Genomic DNA, 23946 nt, shown 5'->3' with positions numbered 1-23946 from the left:
ACCCAAAGTTGCAGTTCAATGATCAACTTTGTATTTGTGTCATTGGCATTGCTGCATGTCTTGAACACTTTGGTGAAGAGACGGACGGCGGTTTCTACTGATCACCACCCGGCGGAGCCAAACATTTTGTGTGGGTCTGCCGGGAAGGGCTGTCAGAGTCCCCTTGTCAGAAAGAGCTTTAACTCCCACCTCCGCGAGAACCCATGTCCATAGGGAGTGGAGGACATAGGGTCCAAGTGTACCATGTTCTGTACCTCCATCGCTGATGGCGTTGTATGTGCCTATCATGGCAGCAATCCGTGAACCCGTTAGTGGACACTAGCGGTAAATGATGCTGTAGAAGTAGTCTATGCCGTGAAAGGACTCCTATCGGACCTTTTGGTTTGTGGGACTTCGGAGAGAGCAGTTTGTACCAGCTGGCCAAGTGTGACGCAGCTCTGTTGGTGCCTGAGGCGAAAGGAGTTTGATAAATCTGGGGAAAACAACTGCCAGGCGGTGTCAAAGAAATCCTGGTTCACCATCTGGTGTCTTAGTAGGGAAGAACAGTGCCCCATCAACATTGCACAGTTGAAACGGTGCACTGATGACCTCGACTCGGAATGTTGTGAGTCGGTGGGCCAAATACTTCGAAGCTTCTATACCACCAACACTTTCCCATGAAGAAGCAGAGCCTGGAGATTTTGAAGCAGGCTTTCCAATCTCTGGGATTGAAGTCACTCAGGTGATTAAAAAGCTCGTCAGTGACATGGTGCTGAGGGTGAATGAGATCCACTCGGAGTTTCAAAGGCTCTGGTTGTTGTGGGGTTGTCTTGGTTGATGTACATCACCAACATTATGTGGACATTGTAGACAGTGCCTCTGACTGGCAGAACACCCAGGTGGTCCCCCTTTTTAAGAAGGGAGGGCAGAGGATGTGTTCCAACTATAGGGGGATAACACTCCTCAGTGTCCTTGGTAAAGTATATTCAAGGGGGTACTGGAGATGAGGGTCAATAGGGAGGTTAATCTGAGATTCAAGAGGAGCAGTTTGGTTTTGTCGTCCTGGCTACGGAGAGAGAGCATCGGAGTGCTCCAGTCTACGTTTACATGGGGAAGACGTATGACCATTTCCCTTGGTGATAGGTGGGCTTTGTATGACATCATTTAAACGAAGTCGCTCTGTCGCTGTAATGATTCATGGAGAACTTTGCTGGTCAATTTCCCGACAAGTGTGCAAAAATTTTCACTTATTCTCCATAGCCTGCGCAGTTTCTCTGAAACTGCTCGTTAGAACCTCACTTACCCTGAAATCCCACAGATTTGTGCATCTGAAATCCTTTACGATCTGCTGCGGAAAGCCTGCCTGCGGGCAATGTTTCTTAATGCCCACTGCATACGTCTCTCATCCGGTCCGTATACCTGCGGACTGTAGACGTGCATGTGCAAAACGGAGGAGAGCACGTGATCAGATGTGGGGATAAAAGCCGGAAGACTCAACAGACTTTGCAATTGCATCAGAAACACTCATTGTGTGAAGATACTCCAATGTTTAAGATATACAGTCTATTTATTGCTTGCAGATACACAAGCACTGTACATCCCATGCAAATGGGATAAAATATAGTAAATAACCAGATGGATGATATTTATCTGGAATTAATCAATATTAAGCCTGAACGATATATCGTTTAAACATCGCCATCGCGATGTGCGTGTGCGCAATAGTCCCATCGCAAGCACGTGCGATAGTTTTTCTTTTTTTTTTTAATTTATTTTTTTTATTTGTATTGATTTTCTACATATGCAACACAACAAAAGACAAAACCAGGCAGAAAAAATGAAGGCAAACCAAAATAACAAACAATAACAAAAACAGTAAGCCGGGATAGCAAACAGGAACAACACTAAAGGAGTGCAGAACAATGAAAGCTATACAAGGGGCGAAAGTACTACATCACACAAATGCCCTTGTCAGAATGGCAGAAACATTGTCCTGAGTGTAGTCCAGGAACGGTTTCCATGATTGTTCAAAAACATCAGTTTTGGAGTGCAGAAGACAAGTCAGAAAATCCAGTGGAATATATTCCATTATTGTCCTGTGCCAACCCGTCAGTGAAGGGGCCTTGTCCATAATCCAGTGCATGAGGATATTCTTCCGAGCACAGAAAGTCAGAATATTATAAAGCCTTTCCTGATATTTATCAGTAATACGGTCATTTGTAAGACCCAAGAGAAGGGAAACCGGGTTGAAATCAAGTGGTGTTTGTAGAATTTTCTGCATTTCAAACAGGACATCATTCCAATATATCTGTATTTTGATACAGGACCAATAGCAGTGAGTAAGATCACCAATTTCTGTCTGAGATTTAGGACAAACAGGAGAAACATCTTTCCTATATTTAGAGAGACGGTTGGGAGCAACATGTGCTCGATGCAAAATCTTTAATTGAATGGCTCTTGTTCGATTACAAACAGTAATTTTTTTTGCGTTCGTCCAAATGTTGTCCCACATTTCCCCAGCTATTTCAACACCAAGTTCCCGCTCCCAGACCCCCCTCAGTGACTGATTTCCCAAACCTGAGCAATTTTGTAAACTAACATAAAAGTTCCGAATGGCAGATTTTCCCTGAGAAAGAAGTACTTGCTTCTCTATTTGTGTGACCTTATTGTCCGCAAGCAGAGATGTATCTTTGGCGATAAAATTTCTGACCTGAAAATAACGAAAGAGGTCATTCCTTGATATATCATATTTATCCCTAACTTGATTGAAAGTCATGAGAGTAGACCCAACAAACAGATCACCCAGGCAAGCTATTCCTTTAGTCGTCCAATGCTCAAATGAACCACCAAAGGTCCCTGGTAGGAAATCAGGGTTATCCGTGATTGGTGTAAAAACTGATGTAAACCCCAATCTGCCTTCCATGTGCCGTGTAATCCTCCACGCCCTAACAGTATTAATCGTAATTGGGTTGCTGCAAAGCTTTTTAATACATTTCAATTTATTAATAAAAAGTAGATTTTTCAAAGGGCAGTTGGACAAGTATTTCTCGATATCCAACCAAATTGAAGAGGCATCGTCTTTAACCCAATCAGTTATACATTTTAAGTGGGCACTCAATTGGTATCTCTTGATGTCTGGGAGATCCAGACCGCCGCTAGCACTGGATGCTTGCAGCACTGATATTCTGATCCTCGGTCTACGTTTACCCCAAATAAATGAGCCAAACCAACCATTGATTTTTTTCACAATTGTGTGGTTGAATAGGATGGGAATCATTCGTATAGGGTATAATAGGCGTGGAAGAACATTCATTTTCAGAAGCGAAATTCGCCCCGTCCATGAAATGGGAAGATCATTCCATCTCTCTAAATCCTGCTTTATTTTATCAAAAAGAGGGATAAAGTTAGCTTGAAACAACTGATTAAATTTAGGCGTAATATATAAACCTAAGTATATAAACCCAGAGGAGGACCATCTGAATGGAAAAGGATTTGAAAGAACTGGTGGATCTTTTAAATTACCTATAGGCATTGCCTCCGATTTGGAAAAATTAACTCTATACCCAGAAAAGGCAGCATATTGGTCAATAACTTGTATAAGACAAGGAACCGATAATGAAGGGTTGAACACAAATAACAATACATCGTCTGCATATAATGAGATTTTATGAGCCCTGTCTCCTACATTTAGTCCAATCATTAAAGGGTCTCGTCTTATAGCTTCCGCTAAGGGCTCAATAGCCATTGCAAATAGAAGTGGTGAAAGGGGGCAACCCTGTCTGTTGCCTCTCTGGACCGGAAAGTTAGTGGACCTAATCCCATTGGTTAGAACAGCAGCCATTGGTTCCATGTATAAAACCTTCACCCATCTAACAAAGTCATTACCTAAACCAAATCGATCAAGTGTGAAAAACAAATAAGACCATTCAACGCGGTCAAAGGCCTTTTCCGCATCCAGGGAAATAACGAGACCGTTCATTTCTTGCTGTTCAGATAATTGCATAATATTTAAGAGTCTTCTAACATTATTATAAGAGTTATGGCCCTTGATGAATCCAGTTTGATCCTCCTTAACTATGACTGGTAGAAGGCACTCTAAGCGTTTTGCCAAGACTTTAGAGAGGATCTTCAAGTCCACATTTAGCAGCGAGATAGGCCTATATGAGGCACAGTTCTCAGGACATTTCCCTTTTTTAAGAATCAGTGAAATATTGGCTTCTCTTAGAGACGGTGGGAGAATGCCACATTCAAAAGAATGATTAAACATATTCATCATAGGTTCTAATAAAATGTTTTGAAACTCTCTATAAAACTCACTGCTGATCCCGTCATTGCCTGGCGCCTTGCCTGGGCGAAGAGTTTGAATCGCCTCCCACAGTTCAGACTTTGAGATTGGAGAATTCAATTTAGATTTCTGATCTTCTGATATAGGTGGGAGAACAAGTTTAGAAAAGAAAGGCTCCATTAAAGTCTTAGCATTAGTAGCTTGTTCTGACTTATATAATGTCGAATAGAAATTTCTAAATGTGTCATTAATTATTCTAGAATCAGAAGAACACGTACGCGACCCGTCCAAAATTGACTCAATGATTTGAGAGGCCCTACGCTTTTTTGTCAGACTGGCTAAATATCTTCCTGGTTTGTCCCCATATTCAAATAGTCTTTGTTTTGCATATGCTAATTTCTCCCCTGCCTTTTTTGTGAGCAAGGAGTTTAATGTGGAGCGAATTGCTGTAATTTCCTTCATTTTAGCTGATGTAGGATTCTTTATATATTATTTCTCTGTTATACTTAATCTTGTTTCCAACAAAACCTGTTGCTCCATAATTTTACGCCTTTTAGTAGCAGTATAGGATATAATCAACCCCCTGGCATAAGCCTTGGAGGTTTCCCAGAGCAGTGATGAATTAGTAGCAGTGGGGGAGTTAGTGGCAAGAAAATGCTTAAATTCCTCAGTAAAATATGATATAAATTTGTGATCCTTTAAAATTGAAATATCCATTCTCCAACCTGTAGGTTTCCTGGGGAGTTTTCCAAGAGTAACATTCATATAGACAGCAGCGTGGTCTGATATTACAATATTTCCAACTGAACAGGAGACCACAGACTCCATAAATTGTTTCGGGACGAGAAAATAATCTAATCTTGTGTAACACTTATGAGGGTTTGAAAAAAAGGTAAATTCCTTATCGTTGGGGCGGAGTGTCCTATAAACATCCACATAGCCAAAATCTTCACACAGACCAATAATTTCTTGTGATCGTTTAGAAGGGGCTAAGACACCTAGAGGAAATCTGTCCATCAAGGGATTAAGAAGGCAATTAAAATCACCCCCTACAACAGTATTTTCCACTGAAAGATCAGATAATTGAGCAAAAGCCTCCGTCAAAAAATTAAGTGGGTGACAGGGTGGGCAATATACATTAAAGAGAGCAAATTCCTCCCCGTGCAGGGAAGCTGTAACCAATACAAACCGTCCATATTTATCTTTAACACATTTTGACACCTTAAGTGGTAAATTTTTTCTGATGAGTATTGCCACCCCTCTGCTTTTGGAGGTAAATGATGAAAAATAAACTTGATCAAAACCGCATTGTTGCAGCTTCAAATGTTCCTCATTGTTTAGGTGTGTTTCTTGTAGCATAGCAATATCAACCTTTTCTTTCTTTAAGAGACACAGTATTTTTTTCCTTTTGATGGGAGAGTGGCTTCCCTTAACATTCCAGGTGCATAGCTTCAGTGTGTTACTGGTCATACAATTTTGACAGAGTATTCAACCTTCCAAATGCACTACACTCTCCATGTAGGTCCTGTCCTAGACTATAACCCGGCTGAGAAACAAAAAAAGACAAAAACGACAAAAAACACAAAAAACACCAATCACACACAAGTGTGCAGACAGCACTGTGGGAGGGAGCTTCCCCTCTTGATAACCAGGGGAGTACACTAACTTTCTCCATTTCTCAACACTTACTCGGAAAACTTTTCTGAACCCCAAAGGTACCACCTAAATGGTCGTATCCACCCTTATATAACATTGGGCAGGTTCTTAAACAGGGCAATAGGGGGGAAAAAATAATTTTAAAAAAATAAAATTACTTCAAATTGCCCAATCAAGACTTTGAGACATCAGTCTTCACTAAGTTAAATATAGAAACCCACCACAAATAAATGTAATGTAATGTAAAACAACATATTTTCAATTTTAAACTCGTTAATCCTCATTTTTAAACTCGTTAACCTGCCATAGATAGAAACGGATCGTTTGGTGACTCACATGAAGTTTACTTGAATGTGTCCAAATAAGTCACTGCCTTGGCGGGGGAATCGAAGCTCTTAGCCTCCCCACCGTGGGTAACTTTCAATGTAGCCGGGTAAAGCATCATGTATTTGGCGCCCAACTCTCGTAGTCGCCTCTTCACATCATCAAAAGCCTTGCGTTTACGCAGCACCGCCGCCGACAAATCCTGGAAGAACATGATGGAGAATTCCCGGTGCTTCACGGTCCCGCGGCGTCTCGCGGCGTCCAACACCCGCTGTTTGTCGGCGAAGTTGTGAAATCGGATCAGGACGGGTCGCGGTCGCTGGTTCGGTCTCGGCTTCGGGGCTAGGGTACGGTGAGCCCTCTCAATTTTAACGCGGCCGGCTTTCGTCTCCATTCCGAGCACGTCGGGTATCCAGCTCTCAAAAAACTTTGTAGAATTGCTCCCCTCTGTGTCTTCCGGTAGTCCAATGATCCGGACATTTTTTCTCCTGCCTCTATTTTCGAGGTCGTCGATATGTTCGGCCATACTTTTTATCTGCTTCTCAAGCTCGTGAACCCGGGTGTCCACGTTCTCGCAGGTACGTTCAGCCACCGCAATCCTGTTTTCGGCCTCGGCGGTACGCTCCTCCATTTTCTTTAACTGCTCGGCGTGCGCCAGTACCATTTGAGATAGCGGCCCAAGTTTTTCATCAATCACCTTAGTGATGTTCGCCGTTATTTCCTGAATAATTTGACGAAAAGAGGCGTCGAGGACAACCTCGCTGTTCGGTTGAGGCTGTAGTTGCGCTTCCTCTAGCATGCTAGCAGTAGCTTCTAGCTCGCTCGTCGTCGACGGATTACGATCCTCTTTTGGCAGTATCTTGTCCCGGGATCTCAAAAAGTATTCATCAATATTCATGATGAAATGTACAACTTGAAAATTGTTGCAAATATTAAGTTAGGTGGAGTTTCGTATGAAAAATCAATGCAGTGGCGCGGAGCTCAAAAAAAGTCGACCATCTCTTACGCCGCCATCTTGGATCCCCCGTTTTTCTTTTTTTTGATCCACATACGCCTCACTTTCTGGTCTGCGCACAGCCTCCTACCCTCCCTCTCCCAGCCTTTTGATCCTCTCAGTCACTGCGGCACAACAATGGCTTTGATCTGGCCAAAGAAGCAGACTTCATACGGGCATCCGTCAATCATCGTTTAACTTGTTAAACAGTTGCAAGGAAGCCGCGGTGGAATGAATGTGTGTACTGTGGGGACGTTGGAGACATTTAAATGCCAGAAGTGATCATGAGGAGTTTGAAATTTCTACATGTCACTTCAACGGTCACAGCTAAAGTAGATAAACAGAAGCATTTAATAAAGCCAAGCATTTATCTGCTACAGTACTTTATTCTTGTTCAAAAATGATTTGGTTGGACAGTTATGTTTAAAACTTACCATAATTATGAAATTTGAAGTGCTTAAAAACCATTTATTTATATACATTTTTTAAATCACTTTTTGGGGGGGGGGGGGGGGGGGGGTTGGGGGGAAATGTCTTTTACACGGTGACCCAAAAAAAAGTTTACACTGCCATAATACAACTTAAATGCCATGTTTATTCAGTTTAGAATTAGAATTGAATCACAAATTATACATTATTGTAAAGAACATGTACAGTACACTCTATTTTTCAATGTGTCCTCCCTTAAGTGTCACAACAGCCTCCAGGCGCCTGTGGAACGCTTCTTTATGTAGGATGCTGTCATCTTTTCCCAAGATCTAACAATGGACCTCTCCAAGGCTTCCACAGAAGTTTGTGGCTTCTTACAGGCACTGTCCTCCACAGTTGCCCATATGCTATAATCCAGGGCATTGAGATCTGGACTCTGGGGTGGCCACATATCACCTTGTCAATCAACTTTTTGGTCCGCACAGATCGGCACTTCCAGACCCAGGTTTTCGTGAGGCTGTTCCAATATCTTTCAGCTTCTTTTTAACTTTGTAGACTGCACATCTGGATATTCTCAGATTCGCTGCAATCTCAGTAGGTGTCAGACCGGCACGCAGCAATTCAGGTACAGCTAAAGTTTTCTTCATTTTCAGCAGAAGCAGAGGAATTGTAGAGACGAGAGATTACCAGCTGCATTGAGTGACCTTAATGAATCACTTAAGCATGACAACCTATTTAGATATGTTTCAATGGCTTTTAAACAAGCAGTCAACTGAGTGTAAACTTTTTTTTGGGTCAACCTGTATGTATCTCTTTCCAATGCTAAATCTGAATAAATACATTGGGCACAAAAAACACACACAAAAAATTTTTTTTTAAATGGGGGGGTGGGCTACTTCGCGGTTTTTCACTTATTGCGGCGGGTTCTGGTCCCCATTAACCGCGAAAAACAAGGGATGACTGTACACTGTGGTGATCTAAAGTCTTTCCAAACATCTATTTAAGTCATCTTGTGAAAATATCTTGAAAAAAATATATAATTTTTTTTTAATATCGCAATATAATATCGCAATATATCGCAAACCCAAAAAAAATCGCAGCAATAGTTTTTCCCAATATCGTTCAGGCCTAATCAATATGGAATTTAGGGTCTGGATGGTCTGAGCAATCCACCTGGAAGGATCGGAACACAGCTCATATGTTGCAGGATATCATTAGTACTAATTGCACATGTCCAAAATGACATGATAGTGTGTTGTGATGTCATTACAGCGAAACTGTTCGACTTCCATTAATACGGGAACCCCCCCCCCCACACACACACACACACCGCCCTACACACATACTGAATCAACGCCGCTGTTTGAACAAGAGGCCAAATCCCAACACCATCTTTATAAATTGCCATCGCAGTGTCCCCGTTTAAACAGCCTCTGGTATCAGACACATTTCCATCTTGTGTGTTTCCATATTATGGGGTGACAGAAGCAGATATTAACTTTCACTTGCATTCTAATGTATACCACAAATACAGTACAAATTTTTGTCGTGATGATTTTTGGCCTTGTGGTCGTGTTTGTGCTGCTGATAAGGTATGTGTCTCTTTGTAGTTGTGGGATTGGGACATGTGGATGCGAATGCCAGAGCAAAGGAAGGGCAGAGAGTGTATCATACCTGATGTATCCCGCTCCTACCACTTTGGCATCATTGGCCTCAACATGAATGGATATTTTCATGTAAGATGTAAATCTATTCATAAAAAAACTTTATTCTCTTCATTGTAATTCTGGTTATTGTGCTTATTTTTACTGTTCTCTCTTCTTTTACGTAGGAAGTATATTTCAAGAAACACAAGTTCAACACAGTTCCTCACGTGCAGCTGAAGAATGTTGACAGGTGTGTACAGCCAAATTAGGAGAGACCGTGAGCATGAAAAGTGGAATTTGACATATGGCAAAATGGCTTTTGGCATAAGGCAGTTTTTTCGCGTTTGGCATTTATTGCAGGCCATGCACTACCAAGCCATTGACGGCAATGCACGTCCAAATTTCCCATTAAATTTCAATGTCAGAAAAAAGTGTGGTTGCGATTTTTGACCACACTTACCATTACAGCGCATTGACATTCAACTGCCACCCAAGTAAGGCGATGCCATTGACAGCCATGAACGTCCAAATTCCCCATTCAGTTTCAATGGTAAAAAAACAAGTGTGGTTGGGATTTTTTATCAAAAACTTACCATTACCACGCAATGACATTCAACTGCAATTAGGGATGTCCCGATCCAGGTTTTTGCACTTCAGATCCGATACTGATATTGTTTTGCACTTCCGATACGATGCCGATACTGGCCAAAACCGATACCGGCCTATCTGAGCATGTGTTAAAGTTTAAATTTATTTAGCCTCCTTACTTAGTTGTCAGACTCGTGTTGAAAAAGGTTTTAGTACTCTTGATAACAACTAGCCAGTTGAATTAGGTGAGTTTGATTAACACACAACGGTTGGTAACAAGAAACTGACCTGTTTATTCAGTGACAAACACAAAACATTATAAATAACAAACAGAAATGGCATAGTCAGTCAGTAAAACGTGCAAATAATATTGTAAACTGTCTTAAAAAAAGCAAAACACACAAACAACCTCAGTGGAAAATCCCACAAACCCCCGCAAGCTATTAGATGCTTTTAATGTTTCGTGCATTAATTACAAAAATTGTATAAAAAGCCTCTCAGGTTTAAATAAACGACTATTTCAGTGTCAAGTTAACGTTTTAAAACGGTAAATAAAATATTCAGGTCCCCATTCTGTATCAGCAGCTTTAATCTACATTCAATTCATTTAATTTTGCGAATCAACTGTTAAAGTTGTTAAAAATGCTCCCGTTATTCCATCATTTCCCTTCTGTCTACTTTCGACATGTGAATGTTTTAAAACTGTTTTAAAGATAGATTCAAGTCATGATTTTGCCGATTTAGGAGTATTTAAATAAAAAGTTAATTAGGTTTGCTTGGAAGGTTCACAACAGCCTACTAGGGAAGTCTCCTGCTTTAAGATGGCGGCTGTTTACGAACGCTACTAGTTTTCAATACTTAAATGTTGCTAACGCCGTCGAGTCTGTCATTTTGCATTTAGTTCTATATACATATGATATCTATTATCTACAGTAAAATGATGTTGACGTAGTTTGTAGCGGCTGTCAGCAGCAGTCAGGTATTCTTGTGTTTTTTATCCAGCGGCATGAGTTGAGCTAAAGCCGTGACTTGAGCATTGGCATTACCCGGGTCTATGACAAGCAGGATGTTTACTCTCGGGACACAATGTGGTCCGTTTCTCATTGCGTCCCGAAGACTGCGCTGTGTATTAGATCCGCTTTACTTGACATATTTCAATAATCGGAATTTGGATGTTTGTGAATCGTTCTCGAATCTTCCACGGCCGAATCGCTCAAGGATGTAATGACGGCTGAGCATGTTGTACCGTGCTTCTAAGTGTTGGATGATGCGTCTTTACTCACGAGAGATAATGGCTCGTCATCCAGAATGAATTCTTCGGCAATGACTCTTGTTATTCCCTCGGCTTTGGGACTGTAGAGTGCCAGTTTGTCACGCATAGTAAAAGTTTCTGCCAGTGTTGGTTGCGTAGGAGCTTTCTTTTTGTCTTCGGTTTTCTTAACATACTTCTTATATTGTTTGTGGTGGTATTTCGCTAAATGCTTGATTAGGTTGGTTGTATTAAAACTTCTTACAGCTTTACCACCACGCTTGACTTTATTGTGGCATATGTTGCACAGTGCCTCTTCGTCTTTGTCGTCCTTTAAGGTGAAATGATCCCACACAGCTGAAATTTTTACCGATAAAGTCTCTCGGTAAATTGGGAGACGATAATGTAAATGTAGTGTGTTGAAGGTGTGCCGTAAAATGCGGACCGGATTTTAGGGAAACCGAAGTAAAAACTGGAATGGATTATGTAAATCGGTGCGCTGAAAAACCCAGACCGGACTTTAAAAAAAACTGGATCGGAAGTCTGGATCTGAGTTTTCCCGTGTTTGCCGATCCGATACCGGTGCGCATTTTTTATGCCCATATCGGCATCTGATCCGATCCAAATATCGGATCAGGACATCTCTAACTGCAATGCCATATTGCTATAGCTCTATATGTTAAAAAAAAAAAAAAAAAAAAAAGCCATATGCCAAAATCCATTTTGCCATATACCAAAAAAAATGCCATACACCAAAAGCCATTTTGCCATTTACCAAAAGAAAATGCCATATGCCAAGACTTTTTTGCCATATACAAAAAAAAATGCCATATGCCAAAAGCCATTTTGCCATAAGCAAAATAAAATGCAATATGCCAAAAATAAAATGCAATATGACAAAACCATTTTGCCATATACCAAATACCACTTTTCGTTCTCGGCCCTGCAGCAAATTGCTGATGCTTTTAAAGGGACAGTCCACTCATTTTGATATTTGTTTCTGAATTCATGAAGTATGTTAGAAGATAAGTACTGAAAACGTGCACAGCCTGAAAACAGTTGAGTGATGAATCTGTGTCATAGCAAGAAACTTTTCCTTTGTCTCAGCTGCCAGCATTTTTTAGGTGGGCGTAAAAAGGGGGTCGGTGACATCACCTAGAACTCTTGCCTTCTGGTCTATATAAGAATTCTGCACATCGTCAGTAACTTTCAACCTGGTGCAATTTCAGCTTCCTCATTTACTGCACCGTCAAGCCCTGTCATCAAGTTACAGCCTCTAATACATAATCTCTCCCACGAATTCGGGTTTTATGTTATTTGAGCTTTGGCTAGGTGAAACAAACGGCTGGTTGTGAGCAGCAGCATGGCTTGCAGGCAGCAGTGACTCATGCAGCTTTAAATGCATTGTGTTTAGCACCAATTTATCTTTCGCGAATGCTCCAACTCCTTTAGTTGCTACGCCGACAAGCTTTGTAATGCCATACATGTGTTTTACGTGATTTTTTTGGAACAATACCAGTGTCAAGATTGGGGCAAAAGGAATTACTAGTGTTACTGTACCTCCGTGGGCAGCAGCATAAAAAATGACAACCTCTGGGACCAACCAAAATTCATCTTCCGTTTTTCCGATTTTGTGTAATATATTTCTCAGCGTAGCAGTCAGAGGTCCTTCCTTCGGTGCTGGCAGCGTTGGATTTATACATTCAGCTACAATCCTGCCAAGGGCCTGCTAAATTTCAAGCAAATTGTCACCAACCATCATCTAAACAAAGTATCATCCATGTTCTAACAAGCGACTGTAAATCTGACTTTTGGCACTTGAGCGTGGTGCGATTTGAGAACAGTCAGCTGACATGCCTACAGCGGCTGCGACCTGGAAGGTCCCTTTAAACATGACATACAGTAGTACAATGCTTGCAGAAGTTAAAGGTCTTAGGCTTCATGATATGGTGGTAATGTACTTGTTCTCTCAGTTTAAGGAAGGATAACTATGAAGTGGAAATCCAAAACCTGCTTCGGTGAGTGAGACACTGATCATATTTGTTTGAATAAATTATAAAGAAGTTTGGATTGGTATTGTGCAGCTATCTCAGATGTATTTTTGAAACAATTTATGATCACAGTGAGGCGGAGCTGCTGGACCACACCAAGAACCCTTGTGAAGACTCGATCCTGCCAGACTCTGAGGGGAAAGTGTATGTCATGTTCATTAAGATGGAGTCGGAGACGGACACATCGACCTGGACTGAGCTTGCTAAGGTAGACTCAATAGTGTTACCTGGTGTCCAAAGGATTTGCTATTGTTGTTGGCGACAAAAAAATCTTGGAACAAAAAAGAATATTTATACCCAATGTAGATTTAATACAGCAGAAGCAGTGATTATGATGTGAACTGTGAATACAGAAGCAGAATTTGTATAGATCACCCTCTTTAGACCTCTGTGAAGTTGGCTTAAGCCTGGTCGATATGATAAAAATTGTTATCACGATAAAAGTCGATATCGATAATTATCACGATTTTTTTCCCCCTTTTAAATCTGTAGTTAAATTTTTGCCATGAGTTTAGGTTGACATAACCAGATGCTGGTTTACCCAATCTTTTATGTCAGAACAAAGATGCATACATGCATGCATGTGCTACTACACAGCATTTCACAAATATAAGGAACATTGCCCAAAATTAAAAGTTAACAAAATGCTGAACATTGCACAAAATCTGAGGTAGACATGCGATCCCCAAAAATTAAATAACCATAAAGAGACAAATTAATTTAAATTGACACTCAGCAATATGTTAAAGGCTATTGTGCATGAAGTCTTAAGGGGTCTGACAATGTCAACAAAATAAATACACAGACGAATATGTTCAATTTAAAAAATATGACTGATAAACAAACAAGACAGCCATTGTTTGTATCACTGTATCAGGCGTTAAAGTGCGTATGACACAAAAAAGCATGTTTATTTCATATTTCCTGCGCTGTTTTATGTTCCAGAATGAAATGGACCGCTTGGATGTGTGTGGAAGCGATCGTTTGATATATTCAATTTTTGAATCCCACGCCATGAAAATGAGTTACTTCCAGCTCCAGTCTCGGGTTTAGGACTAATGCGAATGTGACGTCGCCCGGGTCAGCGTCTCACAATACAGCATTGCTTTATAGCATGCAGTTGGACTGCGGATTCAGCTGCTTTTGTGGATTAATTTGTTTATTTTTCGCATCACGCCAGCCAAACGGCTGCAGGCTTTTGTGGCTGCACCAGGGAGAGGCGTTTGAGCCTTTTTGGGTTTCAGAAAGTTCCCGTTCACCCCGAGATCGGCTAAAACAAGCGTGCGACAACTGTAGGACCATTGGACTGACGTGGAAGTGAGTAAACATCGTGTTTTGTATTATGTGAAATACTGGGATCGTGGCACACGTTTGAATACCGATGTGACTTGCATTTTGTGGCTGACATGCTCCTTGTCCACTTGGCCGACGGTCGGCGGCTTGTCGCACATCCCCCCGCTAGGAGAGCACTTTACTCGGCTTATTGCCCTCTTCGTGTTCCTAGTGTTCAGTCAAATTTTCCAACTGATCATAAATTGCAACTTTGTGTTAAAAATGACCGCGAATACAGCGATTACAAAGTAAACACTACAAAATTTCTTTAAATAAAGGACTACTTACTTAGGTTTGATCATGGATGGGCATGTAGAGAAAAGCTCTCCTCAGACACATTCTGCCATGGTAGCTGCACAACAACTGCAGCCGCGCTCCTATGACTCTCTCGCTGTTTACATCTTTGCCATGTAGTAAAGCATTATTTTGCCATATTCGCGTTGACCATGTGGCAGCTACGCGCTCCTTCGATGTCGGCCGATTTGTCCGGCGGTCATTGTCCAGCTGCTTCCCCGCAAACGAGCCCTCTTCCCTCAGCAGGGGAACGACGAGTTCTAACTCGCTTGCCGCTGGGCGGGTTGCCGATCGGCGAAGACAACTACCCCGCGCCGTGTGACATGATCTGGGCTAGTTATGTGTGATTTTTTTGCTTCGAAGACTTAGAAACATAACCTGGTTGGGGTTAGCATGTCAGCTAGCTGTCACGCCTCTTGGTTTGTTTACATTCTCCAAAGCCGGGGCAGGGAAATGACAAAAGCCCGACTAACTACGGTGACATAAAGTATCGTTCAGGAGGTGTGATAGTAAAGGTGAAGTCGACAGTTTTGACCATTATGAGTAATTTTGCCATGTCGTACTGAATAAATGCATTTTTATTATTTCATATTTCATTCAGCACAAGATTGAAGACATTTATTTAGCAATTGGGAAAAATACATGGATAAAAAGAATATCCTGTAAAAATATTGCAGTACAGAGACTGAAACAATGACATTTTGCAGCTCTCTTCGTCGCATTTTCCTCGTTCTGAATAATTTCCCCTCAACGGGCTGAATAGTAAAACAGATGAGAGACAGATTCTCCTGCCAACGTCATTCTCCTGTTGGGGACGCTAGAGCCCTATAATGGTAGGCGTGGCTAAAGACTAATTTCTCGTCATCTGCGCTTTGCCAAATTGTTGTACATAGTCGAATCGTCTCAAAATATGATTCTAATTCACATAATAATGCTATTTAAGACTTTTTTTTTCTCTTGTCGTACGCACTTTAATCCTGGTCTGTGACAGCTCACATTGCTCCCTCCTGTACTGAATAACCTCTCAGAGCTGGCGTTCATGGAGCATCAGCGCCCCCCTTCTCTGGTGTTCGAGTGGTTTGATTACAGTTAAAATTTATCAAATTTTATCAGAAGTTTTTTTTTTTTTTTTTTACATTTCTGTTGACAAAACGACAAGACGTTTTATCGCCCATGGTTAATTTGGCCCTTCCATGAGATCTAAATGTATCTAAAAAATTATGTCATTCGTTTGTACTGCTATCGTTTTTGAGATATTAACAATTTTTTTATAGGTCAATCTAAGGTCAACCAGCCACCATTTTGATTAAAAATGGTGTCAATCGTTTATGCTACGTTTGTGCTGCTATCGTTTTCTAGATATTGAGATATTAATTTCGAGTGATGACGCCAATCGCAGCACCTCCGTCGCGGCTGACAAAGCGTATTAACCCTCTCAATAACAGAGAGGTGTTCCAACTAGTGTTGTATCGGTCGCGAACGATTCGTTCTTTTTGAACGAATTGTTTGGGTGAACGAGACCGAACTAATCACCATCTGCACTGATTCGTTCTATGAAGTTGGTGGCGCTTGTTCGCTGCGTGGGAGGGCGTTGAGCAAGCGGCAGCGTCTTCTGACATCGCACACGACCAATCAGACGCCAGCTTCATCGCGGGCAGGGGAGGGAGCGGAAACAGAATCAAGGCGTCTGTCACTCATTTCCACATGTGGCCAATAAGCAGCCAGCGTGCAGGCAGGGGGGAAAGACTGAGTTTTGTCACTTCCCGTTCAGTGATTCGGTCCTCCGGTTCCTGACCTAGCTTGCTGCTAACTTGACTTTCCAGTAATGACTATGCGGTGTACGAGTCATACAATGAAAGGAAATGACTTTGTCACATATTTGTTAACGTGGAGCCTATCAAATGCTGCTCAAACAGACAAAAACACCACACAAATCTAGCGAGCATGGTTTAGTGTTCTACTTTTCTCAACAGACTCGGGACTGTACCTATGACTATATACTATCAAATTTACAGTAATTTAAAACGCGTACCTACGAGGCAAGCAAAAGCTGAGCTGCGGTCGCGTGACGGCAGTGAAGCGGGCAGAGAACTGTCACTATATGGAGGATTCATGGCAGCGATATTTAACTCATATGTGCACAGAAAAAAAAAGAATATTTAGTATGATCACCATAATACTGATTTGCAATGAAACTGTATATACATGTCAATTTTTTCCGAGTGTTTTTTTTTTTTTTTTTTTAATGTCAGAGGGTGTGGTTGGTTTGACAAATTATGTCAATCCGTCCATCATGTGCTACTCAAGCGCCCAAAAACAAAGCGGGCGGACACGGGAGATGTCGCAATATGTCTACATTTTTCTTAACAGACTAATGAGAGTAGAAAGGCGACATCATAAAGAGCAAACAATTATTTCTCGTCAGCATTTGACGATCTGAGATGCGGGGACGACAGGGGAGCTGACCGGATTTTATTTATTAATACCAGTGCAAAAATTCAATACGATCATCTTAATAATAAAAAACAAAAATACAACAGAGCGAGAGGTAAATATGATGTGTTGGTCGTTCCATATTTAGAAATTAAACTTTCGATTTATTTGTATTTTCGTGACAGCAAGCATGCCGCGTTGGCTGGTAGCAGCACTGCAGCAGCATTGTATTTGTGAGCGAGATCATGCTAAAGAAAGTCCGTGCGCCCCCGACCCCAAACCCCCACTTCCCCCTCAAAAGGAAAATGTTTAACCGTGTCCTAAATCGAAATGCAAGCACGAGCCATGACTTTGAGCCCATAGAACTAGGACAGACGACGCGGAAGTTCTCCCTCGCTTTTGCAGCAGCGGGAGGGAGACGAGGCTGTCTGTGTAAGCAGAATGATATCGCCTGTCACTCATTTCTGAAACTACGACGAGTGGTCAATGTGCAAGAGAGGGAGGGACCAAGCAATGTCACTTCCCGTTCAGTTATACTGCGAAGCGGTCTTTGGTGATTCGTTCGGCAACGTCACTTCCCGTTCACTAACCGAACGATTCATTTGGGCGGGGAGGGAGATGAGGGGGGCGAACGATTCGTTGAACGATTCGTTTGAACGAATCTTTTTACTGAACGAACCGGAATGGATTCGTTTACTCAAGTGAACGACAGATCCCGTCACTAGTTCCAACAACTAGTGCAAACGTTGAATTAATACCTCAGTATCTATTAAAAAAACCATAGCACCACAAACAGAAATTTTTACAGCACTACCCAGCACACATGATTGACACAATTTTTAATCAAAATGGGGGGCTGGTTGACCTCAGATTGACTTATAAAAGAATTGTTAATATAAAAAATGACAGCAGTACAAACAGATTTTTCTTTTTTTCAGCACAAACGAATGACATCATTTTTCTATAAATTTGTATCTGGTGGGGGCCGACTTGACAGAGATCCTATTTGATTGTATTCGTGCATCTGAAATTCTTTCTGCTTTCATACAAGCATCAATAGATCTTTTTTGAATGAAAACGTGCATTAAACTCGACCCATTCTCTGTTGTCATTTCCGCCCGTATGGTGGGAGCTACAATTTGACACCACAAATCTAAATGACTCAGCAGTCTCTTTAACTGTGTAAATGTGTCTTGCCTGTTTTAAATTTTCACTTTTGTGGTTCTCATACTTTTATTAAGTGCCTCCATGTTTGGGACCTGGATGTTCGTGGAAATCACAAAGGGCTTTGGCGACTGTTTAGAAAGAGGAATCATATCCTGGTGGTGGCTGTACCAGTCTCCCCTTACTCGTAAGTTAACTCTAGACATACAGTGCATTTTACTGTATTAGCATTATTTTCAAGCAGGGTTGTAATTATGGATTCCCATGTACATCTTTAATGTCAGTCAAGAGTTGCGGGAATGTTTTAATTAGACATGTGCCGATTACCGGTTTCAAGGTATACTGTGGTATGAAAACGTCACTATTTCCAAACTGCGAAAATTTTCCGTCACACCGTCCTTACGGTATTAGCTATTTATGTTTAAAAAATGCAGGGAGAAATCCCTCGCTTGCAGCTGCAAGGCTCAACCCTTGAGTTCAGCTGTGGTACACGATGGCTGGAGGAGGTGAAACTTCTAAACTTTTCCCCCCATGGAAGAAACGAAATCGCTGGTGTGGGAACAATTCGGCTACAGAAAAGTTACAGACAGCCTCGGTTTAGAGGAGGACGGCCAACCGAAATGTAAAACATGTTTGCGGTGGGTGGCTGCTGAGGAGGCAATACCGCCAATTTGATTTTGCATTTATACAAAATTATGGGTGACTAAACAATGTCATGAACGTTTCCCACCAGCTACGACAGTGAACTCCAGCATTTTTAGTGTGTCTAGTGGTGGTAAAACATATGTGGTGTTTTTTTTCTCTCTGGCAACTGTCTGTGTTGAGAAAGAGAGAGTCTCGTATCAAAAATGATACGAGACATACACACATGCTTTTTATGGACAAGTTTTTCAATCTACTGCTGTTTCACTTTTTATGCCCCCCCAACCCCCCCCCCCCCCCATAGTCTGGGAGAATATCAGCTAACTAAAGAGGCAAGCTCCAAATCACGGACACGTCTAATTTCTGTGTGGAATGCTCAGCATGTCAAGTTTAAGGCAAGCTGAAGGCTTGGCTTAAACTTGTGAGTCAAAATGCTCATTTTAACTCGCAAACATGATAGGAATATTTTCAGGATTGCCTTTCATTATTATTATCATTATTATTTATTATTGTGTTTCTTCTTATAGTAGTACAAAACAGTGCTAGACTTCATGATTTAAAAAGGTAACAAAAAGGCTGTGGTGTTTTTAAGAGATGGGGAAGAAAATCCTTTAAAATGTTTGAATATTTTTATGGGTTTGTTCACATAACATAATAAGCTCATCAATGCAATGTACCACTTTACCTACAATTTTGTTATAATGTCACTAAAGGGTTTGAATGTTCAGTTTCAATGACTCTTTTCTTCCTTTTTTTGTTATGACCAGTGTGAAGAAACCTGCCAATGTCAAACCCATCCATTTGGAGCCTCCTCCAAAAGAAGAGGATGCACCGGCAGAGCAGCTATAAACCTCTTTTTTACACACAAACAGTTTTGTGCTGGGCACAATCATACAACACATCGTAACCAGCCCGGGCCTTAAGAATTTTTCAACCCCTCATTCACTGTACGGCTTTGGACACACAAACGTTTGCCACCGAAAAATCTGTCCAAGCTTTCTAATGACGTTGAAGTGACTGATTCAATTTCCATCAAATTCCTTCCCTGCTCTGTCATATTTTTTGTATAACTATGTTTGTCTGCAGTGTATAGTGATCGTAGTTTTTATTGTCAATGGGTTTTTACAGCTTGCTATGTTTTAATATAAATACTGTGCAGTTTTGATATTTAAATAATGATTGAAATGCAGTGTAAAGTCTATTTAAAATGATTAAAATTTAACCAGTCTCGCTGGATTTCTGTTCTCATAGACTCTGATTGGCTGCCGGAAACATCGGCTATTCTTGGATAGAACTTGAAGTATGTGTGTGTTGTGAAGAGAAATTAAGAGAAAGTGGTTATCTTCAACTCAACATAACTATAACCACAATACTGTGGAATATTATTGACACATTTATTTGATACAATTTAATGATTGAATTTTTTTGGTGTTCAAAGGATAACATCATCAAATTGTCTTTCTTTTTTTTTTTTTTTTTTAAAGAAAAAAAGTCTCATTCGGCTGTTGCAGGTGGGTCTGAAACATATCCCCACAATAAAGAGGGATTCACTTTAATGGGAACTAAAGAGCTTGAAGAAAAGTCTGTTGTATGTGCCCCTATCTGTACTGTGAGTTGTCGCAGCACATACGTTAAATCCTACAGTGGTATCTCAAGATACGAAAGATTCAGATTTTTTACGAAAAGTTGTTGGAGCTTTTTTCGTTTTGTGTTCCGAAAAATTATTCACTTTACGGAAGATAGTATGGACTACAGAAGATACGTAATAACAAAATAATGTTAAACGTCGCGCCATGAACGCGCCTGTACTCTCCTCGCTAAGACGTTGGTGCTCAGTCTAAGCTAGACAGCGAGCTAAACTCGATGTGTTTTATTGAGATGTTCAAGACATCGACACTTTGCAGAGTGAAACTAAAAATGAAAATGGAATAAATCAATCTTGTTCTCAATGACAGACATATTCACAGCAACACAATTATAATTAGCTGCTAATACAGCAGTAACACCTCCACAAATGGTTAGCATGCATTAGCTAGCATCCGCACATGGTCGAAAACATAACTTGCTTTAGGTGTCCGATGATGAGTGAAAACAAACAATATAAAACATGGTACATACAGGTGTTGCCTCTGTAGATTTTTTACAAGCATCAAAAGGCGCACGTAGGCTTTTTCCTCCTTCACTCGGTGACGTGACTTTCACACGCGCGTAAATGCGTTCATCTTCACATGTAAAAATGTGTTCTAGCGTGTGTAAATTCGTGTGCAGAATTCTGAAAAACAAGGTGGCCTAGGCTGCTTGCGCCAAAATTAAAAATAAGTTTCCACATTTTCATTTGGGGCGGGGGGCGTTATCATCTACTTCACTACAGGTATTAACGGTTAGGTATAATGAATGATTCAAATGTATTAGGCTCTTATTTCAATCTGGTTTTACATTTACTATAAGTTTTTATGTGTGTCTTTTGGTCGCAGGGTGATTATGTACATTACGCTTTGACCTTTTTAAAAAATGTACTTATTTGTTTTAATGAAATCGATGCATGTTACACAGCAATATCCATGATCTGGAATTAAACAAGGATAGTTACAATTAAAAAGCAAGGCTACAGTTGATTTCACGGCAAGCCTAATTTGCATAGGCTAAGTTTCCTATTCTAATTTAAGATTAGAACTGGACACAGGGTGACTAAACTAAGCAGACGTGTGAATGCACTTAAGCAGAGTTTATCAAATCCGGACCTCGGGCCACCTATCCTGTCGTGTTTTTTATGTCTCCCTCCTCCAAAACACCTGAATCAATTAATCAGGAATCATTCTCAGGCTTCTGGGGAGCTTGCTGATGACATAATCATTCAATACATGTGTGTTAGTGGAGAGAGACATGGAAAACACGACAGGACTGGTGGCATCGAGGTCTGGATTTAGTGAACCCCGCATTAAAGTCACCAATCAATGTCAAACCGTTTTTCTAGGGCCGCTGTGGGTCCTGTTTTTATTTTTCCCTACCGATCAGGCACAGACCGTTTAACCCAGTGCTTCTCAATTATATTCTGTTACGCCTCCTCCCAGGAAGACGTAAACGTTTGGGGAGAAAATGGATGGATGGAGATGTTATCATTATAAGTACACCCCTGCATAACATTGTCTCCTTTTTGTTATTAAAGAGAAAAAAGTAATATACATCAACTTACAATAAAATATATTTTTATTAACATTGTTTTGTTTGTAACAGAAAAGACTTCAAGCACATTAATTTGCCTGAATTAAAAGGGAAAAAAGTCACATCCAAACTAAAAATACACTCTCGAGGTACGTTTTGACCATTTGATAATGAAAAATAAAATCAAATAAAATCAATAAATAATCAATTGAAATTGATTAGCAACATTAACTCATAAAGAACAATATGCCAAACAATTTGACCGAATAAACAACAGTGTCATTGGACAGTGGAACCGTTTTTATTTTTGCTGCAAGCAGTTTCCGCTCCTTTGCTATGGTGTGGGGTTATTTTGCATTTAGCAACTTGTGGTATGCCACCATATATGATGCCAACAGTGCTGGCAAATCTACTGATGTAACACTGAGAAAGCGGGACGATTGTTGGCAATATTTGGCACGTTTTCGCTGAAAAAAATCAAGCGGCTTATTAATCTGATTGGAGTCTAATGTCTTTAAGTGAAGTTTTTATTGATTTGGCTTCCTGTCGTCCGCTGCCAAGATTTTTAGACACAGTAAACACACTGGTTTTTCCTCGTTTCCTATTGTATTGAAAGTCAAAGCCAAACGCTACATACGCTTGTTCATATTTTGTCTTACCTCTTCGTATCTCCAGTGCTCTTTGCTGTGTGCTCTTGTTAGGTTAAAAAATACTGCCCACACTCTGAAAATCAGAGCGCCACTGCCACCCAGTGAGTGGATGTGCAATTACACTTTCTTCTGGTATGGCAAAAAAGTATGTTCTCTGAGGTCACATGCGCCAACCCCGGCATTGCTCTGCTCCCCCCTACCCTCTGAGAAATACGGGTTTAACCAATGAGATTTACCAATGAATACAAGCAGCACCTGACTTCAATCAGACACATGATTGGCACAAAGGTGTCATCCTGTTTTGTTGGAAAGAAATCCTGCTTCCACTGCAGCCCGATGTGGAATAATATAGGGACCCCCGGCGTATGGGGTACTCTCCATGTGCTTTACAGCCGCCACCACAATAGAAACACAAATGAGTCCAAAAACATACGCAACTGAATCACACCGTCCCTTTTATATCTTTTTTATAAACCAATGATGACTTAGCTAAACCTTGGTTTTGTCAAATCACATTTCCATGTGAGCCAGAGGTGCATTGTGACCTTCATTTTGGCTGCCAGCAGACGATGCTACTGGACATAATTGAATTAACCCCCTTGAGATGGATGAAACATAAAGCAAGATCATTTCAACCCCCCCCCCCCCCCACACACACACACACACACACGCACACGAACATACCTATTTAGACTAGTGTAGGCAAAGTATGTAGTTTCTTTTTAAATGAAAATTTGAATTCACATTTCTATGTCATCATTATTTTTAATTGAAATGGTTTTCTTATTTGTTTTAACTACTGAGTCTGTACATAATTTATGTTTGAAAATATTTGTCTTGTTTTCTGTTCTAGTCTCAAAGAAGTATTTTTTTTTCCTACCTGGATTTGTGTATATATTGTTTTTAATTGATAGAGCCTAATAAAACGAGATCATGTAATTACGTACATCTAGTTATATATTTTGATGAAAAAAATGTGAAGAGTTTGTACATTTTTAACAAAGCAGATTGAGTTTTTCATTCTTTTTATTAGGTTTGCAAGATGATTTGCATTGGAAAAAGCCCAGG

General features: G+C 40.7%; 1 protein-coding gene across 2 annotated transcripts in view; it reads left to right on the top strand.

The window, feature by feature from the left end:
• The window catches only part of pomgnt1 (protein O-linked mannose N-acetylglucosaminyltransferase 1 (beta 1,2-)), a 61005-nt gene extending 37059 nt beyond the window's left edge, over positions 1-23946 (top strand). The window contains exons 16-21 of one of the 2 annotated variants that reach the window (XM_057841135.1): positions 9278-9403; positions 9499-9563; positions 13124-13168; positions 13274-13409; positions 18502-18611; positions 19834-23946. In XM_057841135.1, the coding sequence (XP_057697118.1) occupies positions 9278-9403; positions 9499-9563; positions 13124-13168; positions 13274-13409; positions 18502-18611; positions 19834-19915 (564 nt within the window). In that variant the 3' untranslated portion in view covers positions 19916-23946. The remainder of the gene's footprint in view (positions 1-9277; positions 9404-9498; positions 9564-13123; positions 13169-13273; positions 13410-18501; positions 18612-19833) is intronic. The other variant, XM_057841136.1, reaches the window with a different exon arrangement.

The sequence above is a fragment of the Corythoichthys intestinalis genome, chromosome 7, assembly GCF_030265065.1.
Source record: "Corythoichthys intestinalis isolate RoL2023-P3 chromosome 7, ASM3026506v1, whole genome shotgun sequence".
Lineage (NCBI taxonomy): Eukaryota > Metazoa > Chordata > Actinopteri > Syngnathiformes > Syngnathidae > Corythoichthys > Corythoichthys intestinalis.
The sequence above is the reverse complement of the archived record's forward strand: the minus strand, read 5'-3'. Positions and strand labels throughout refer to the sequence as shown.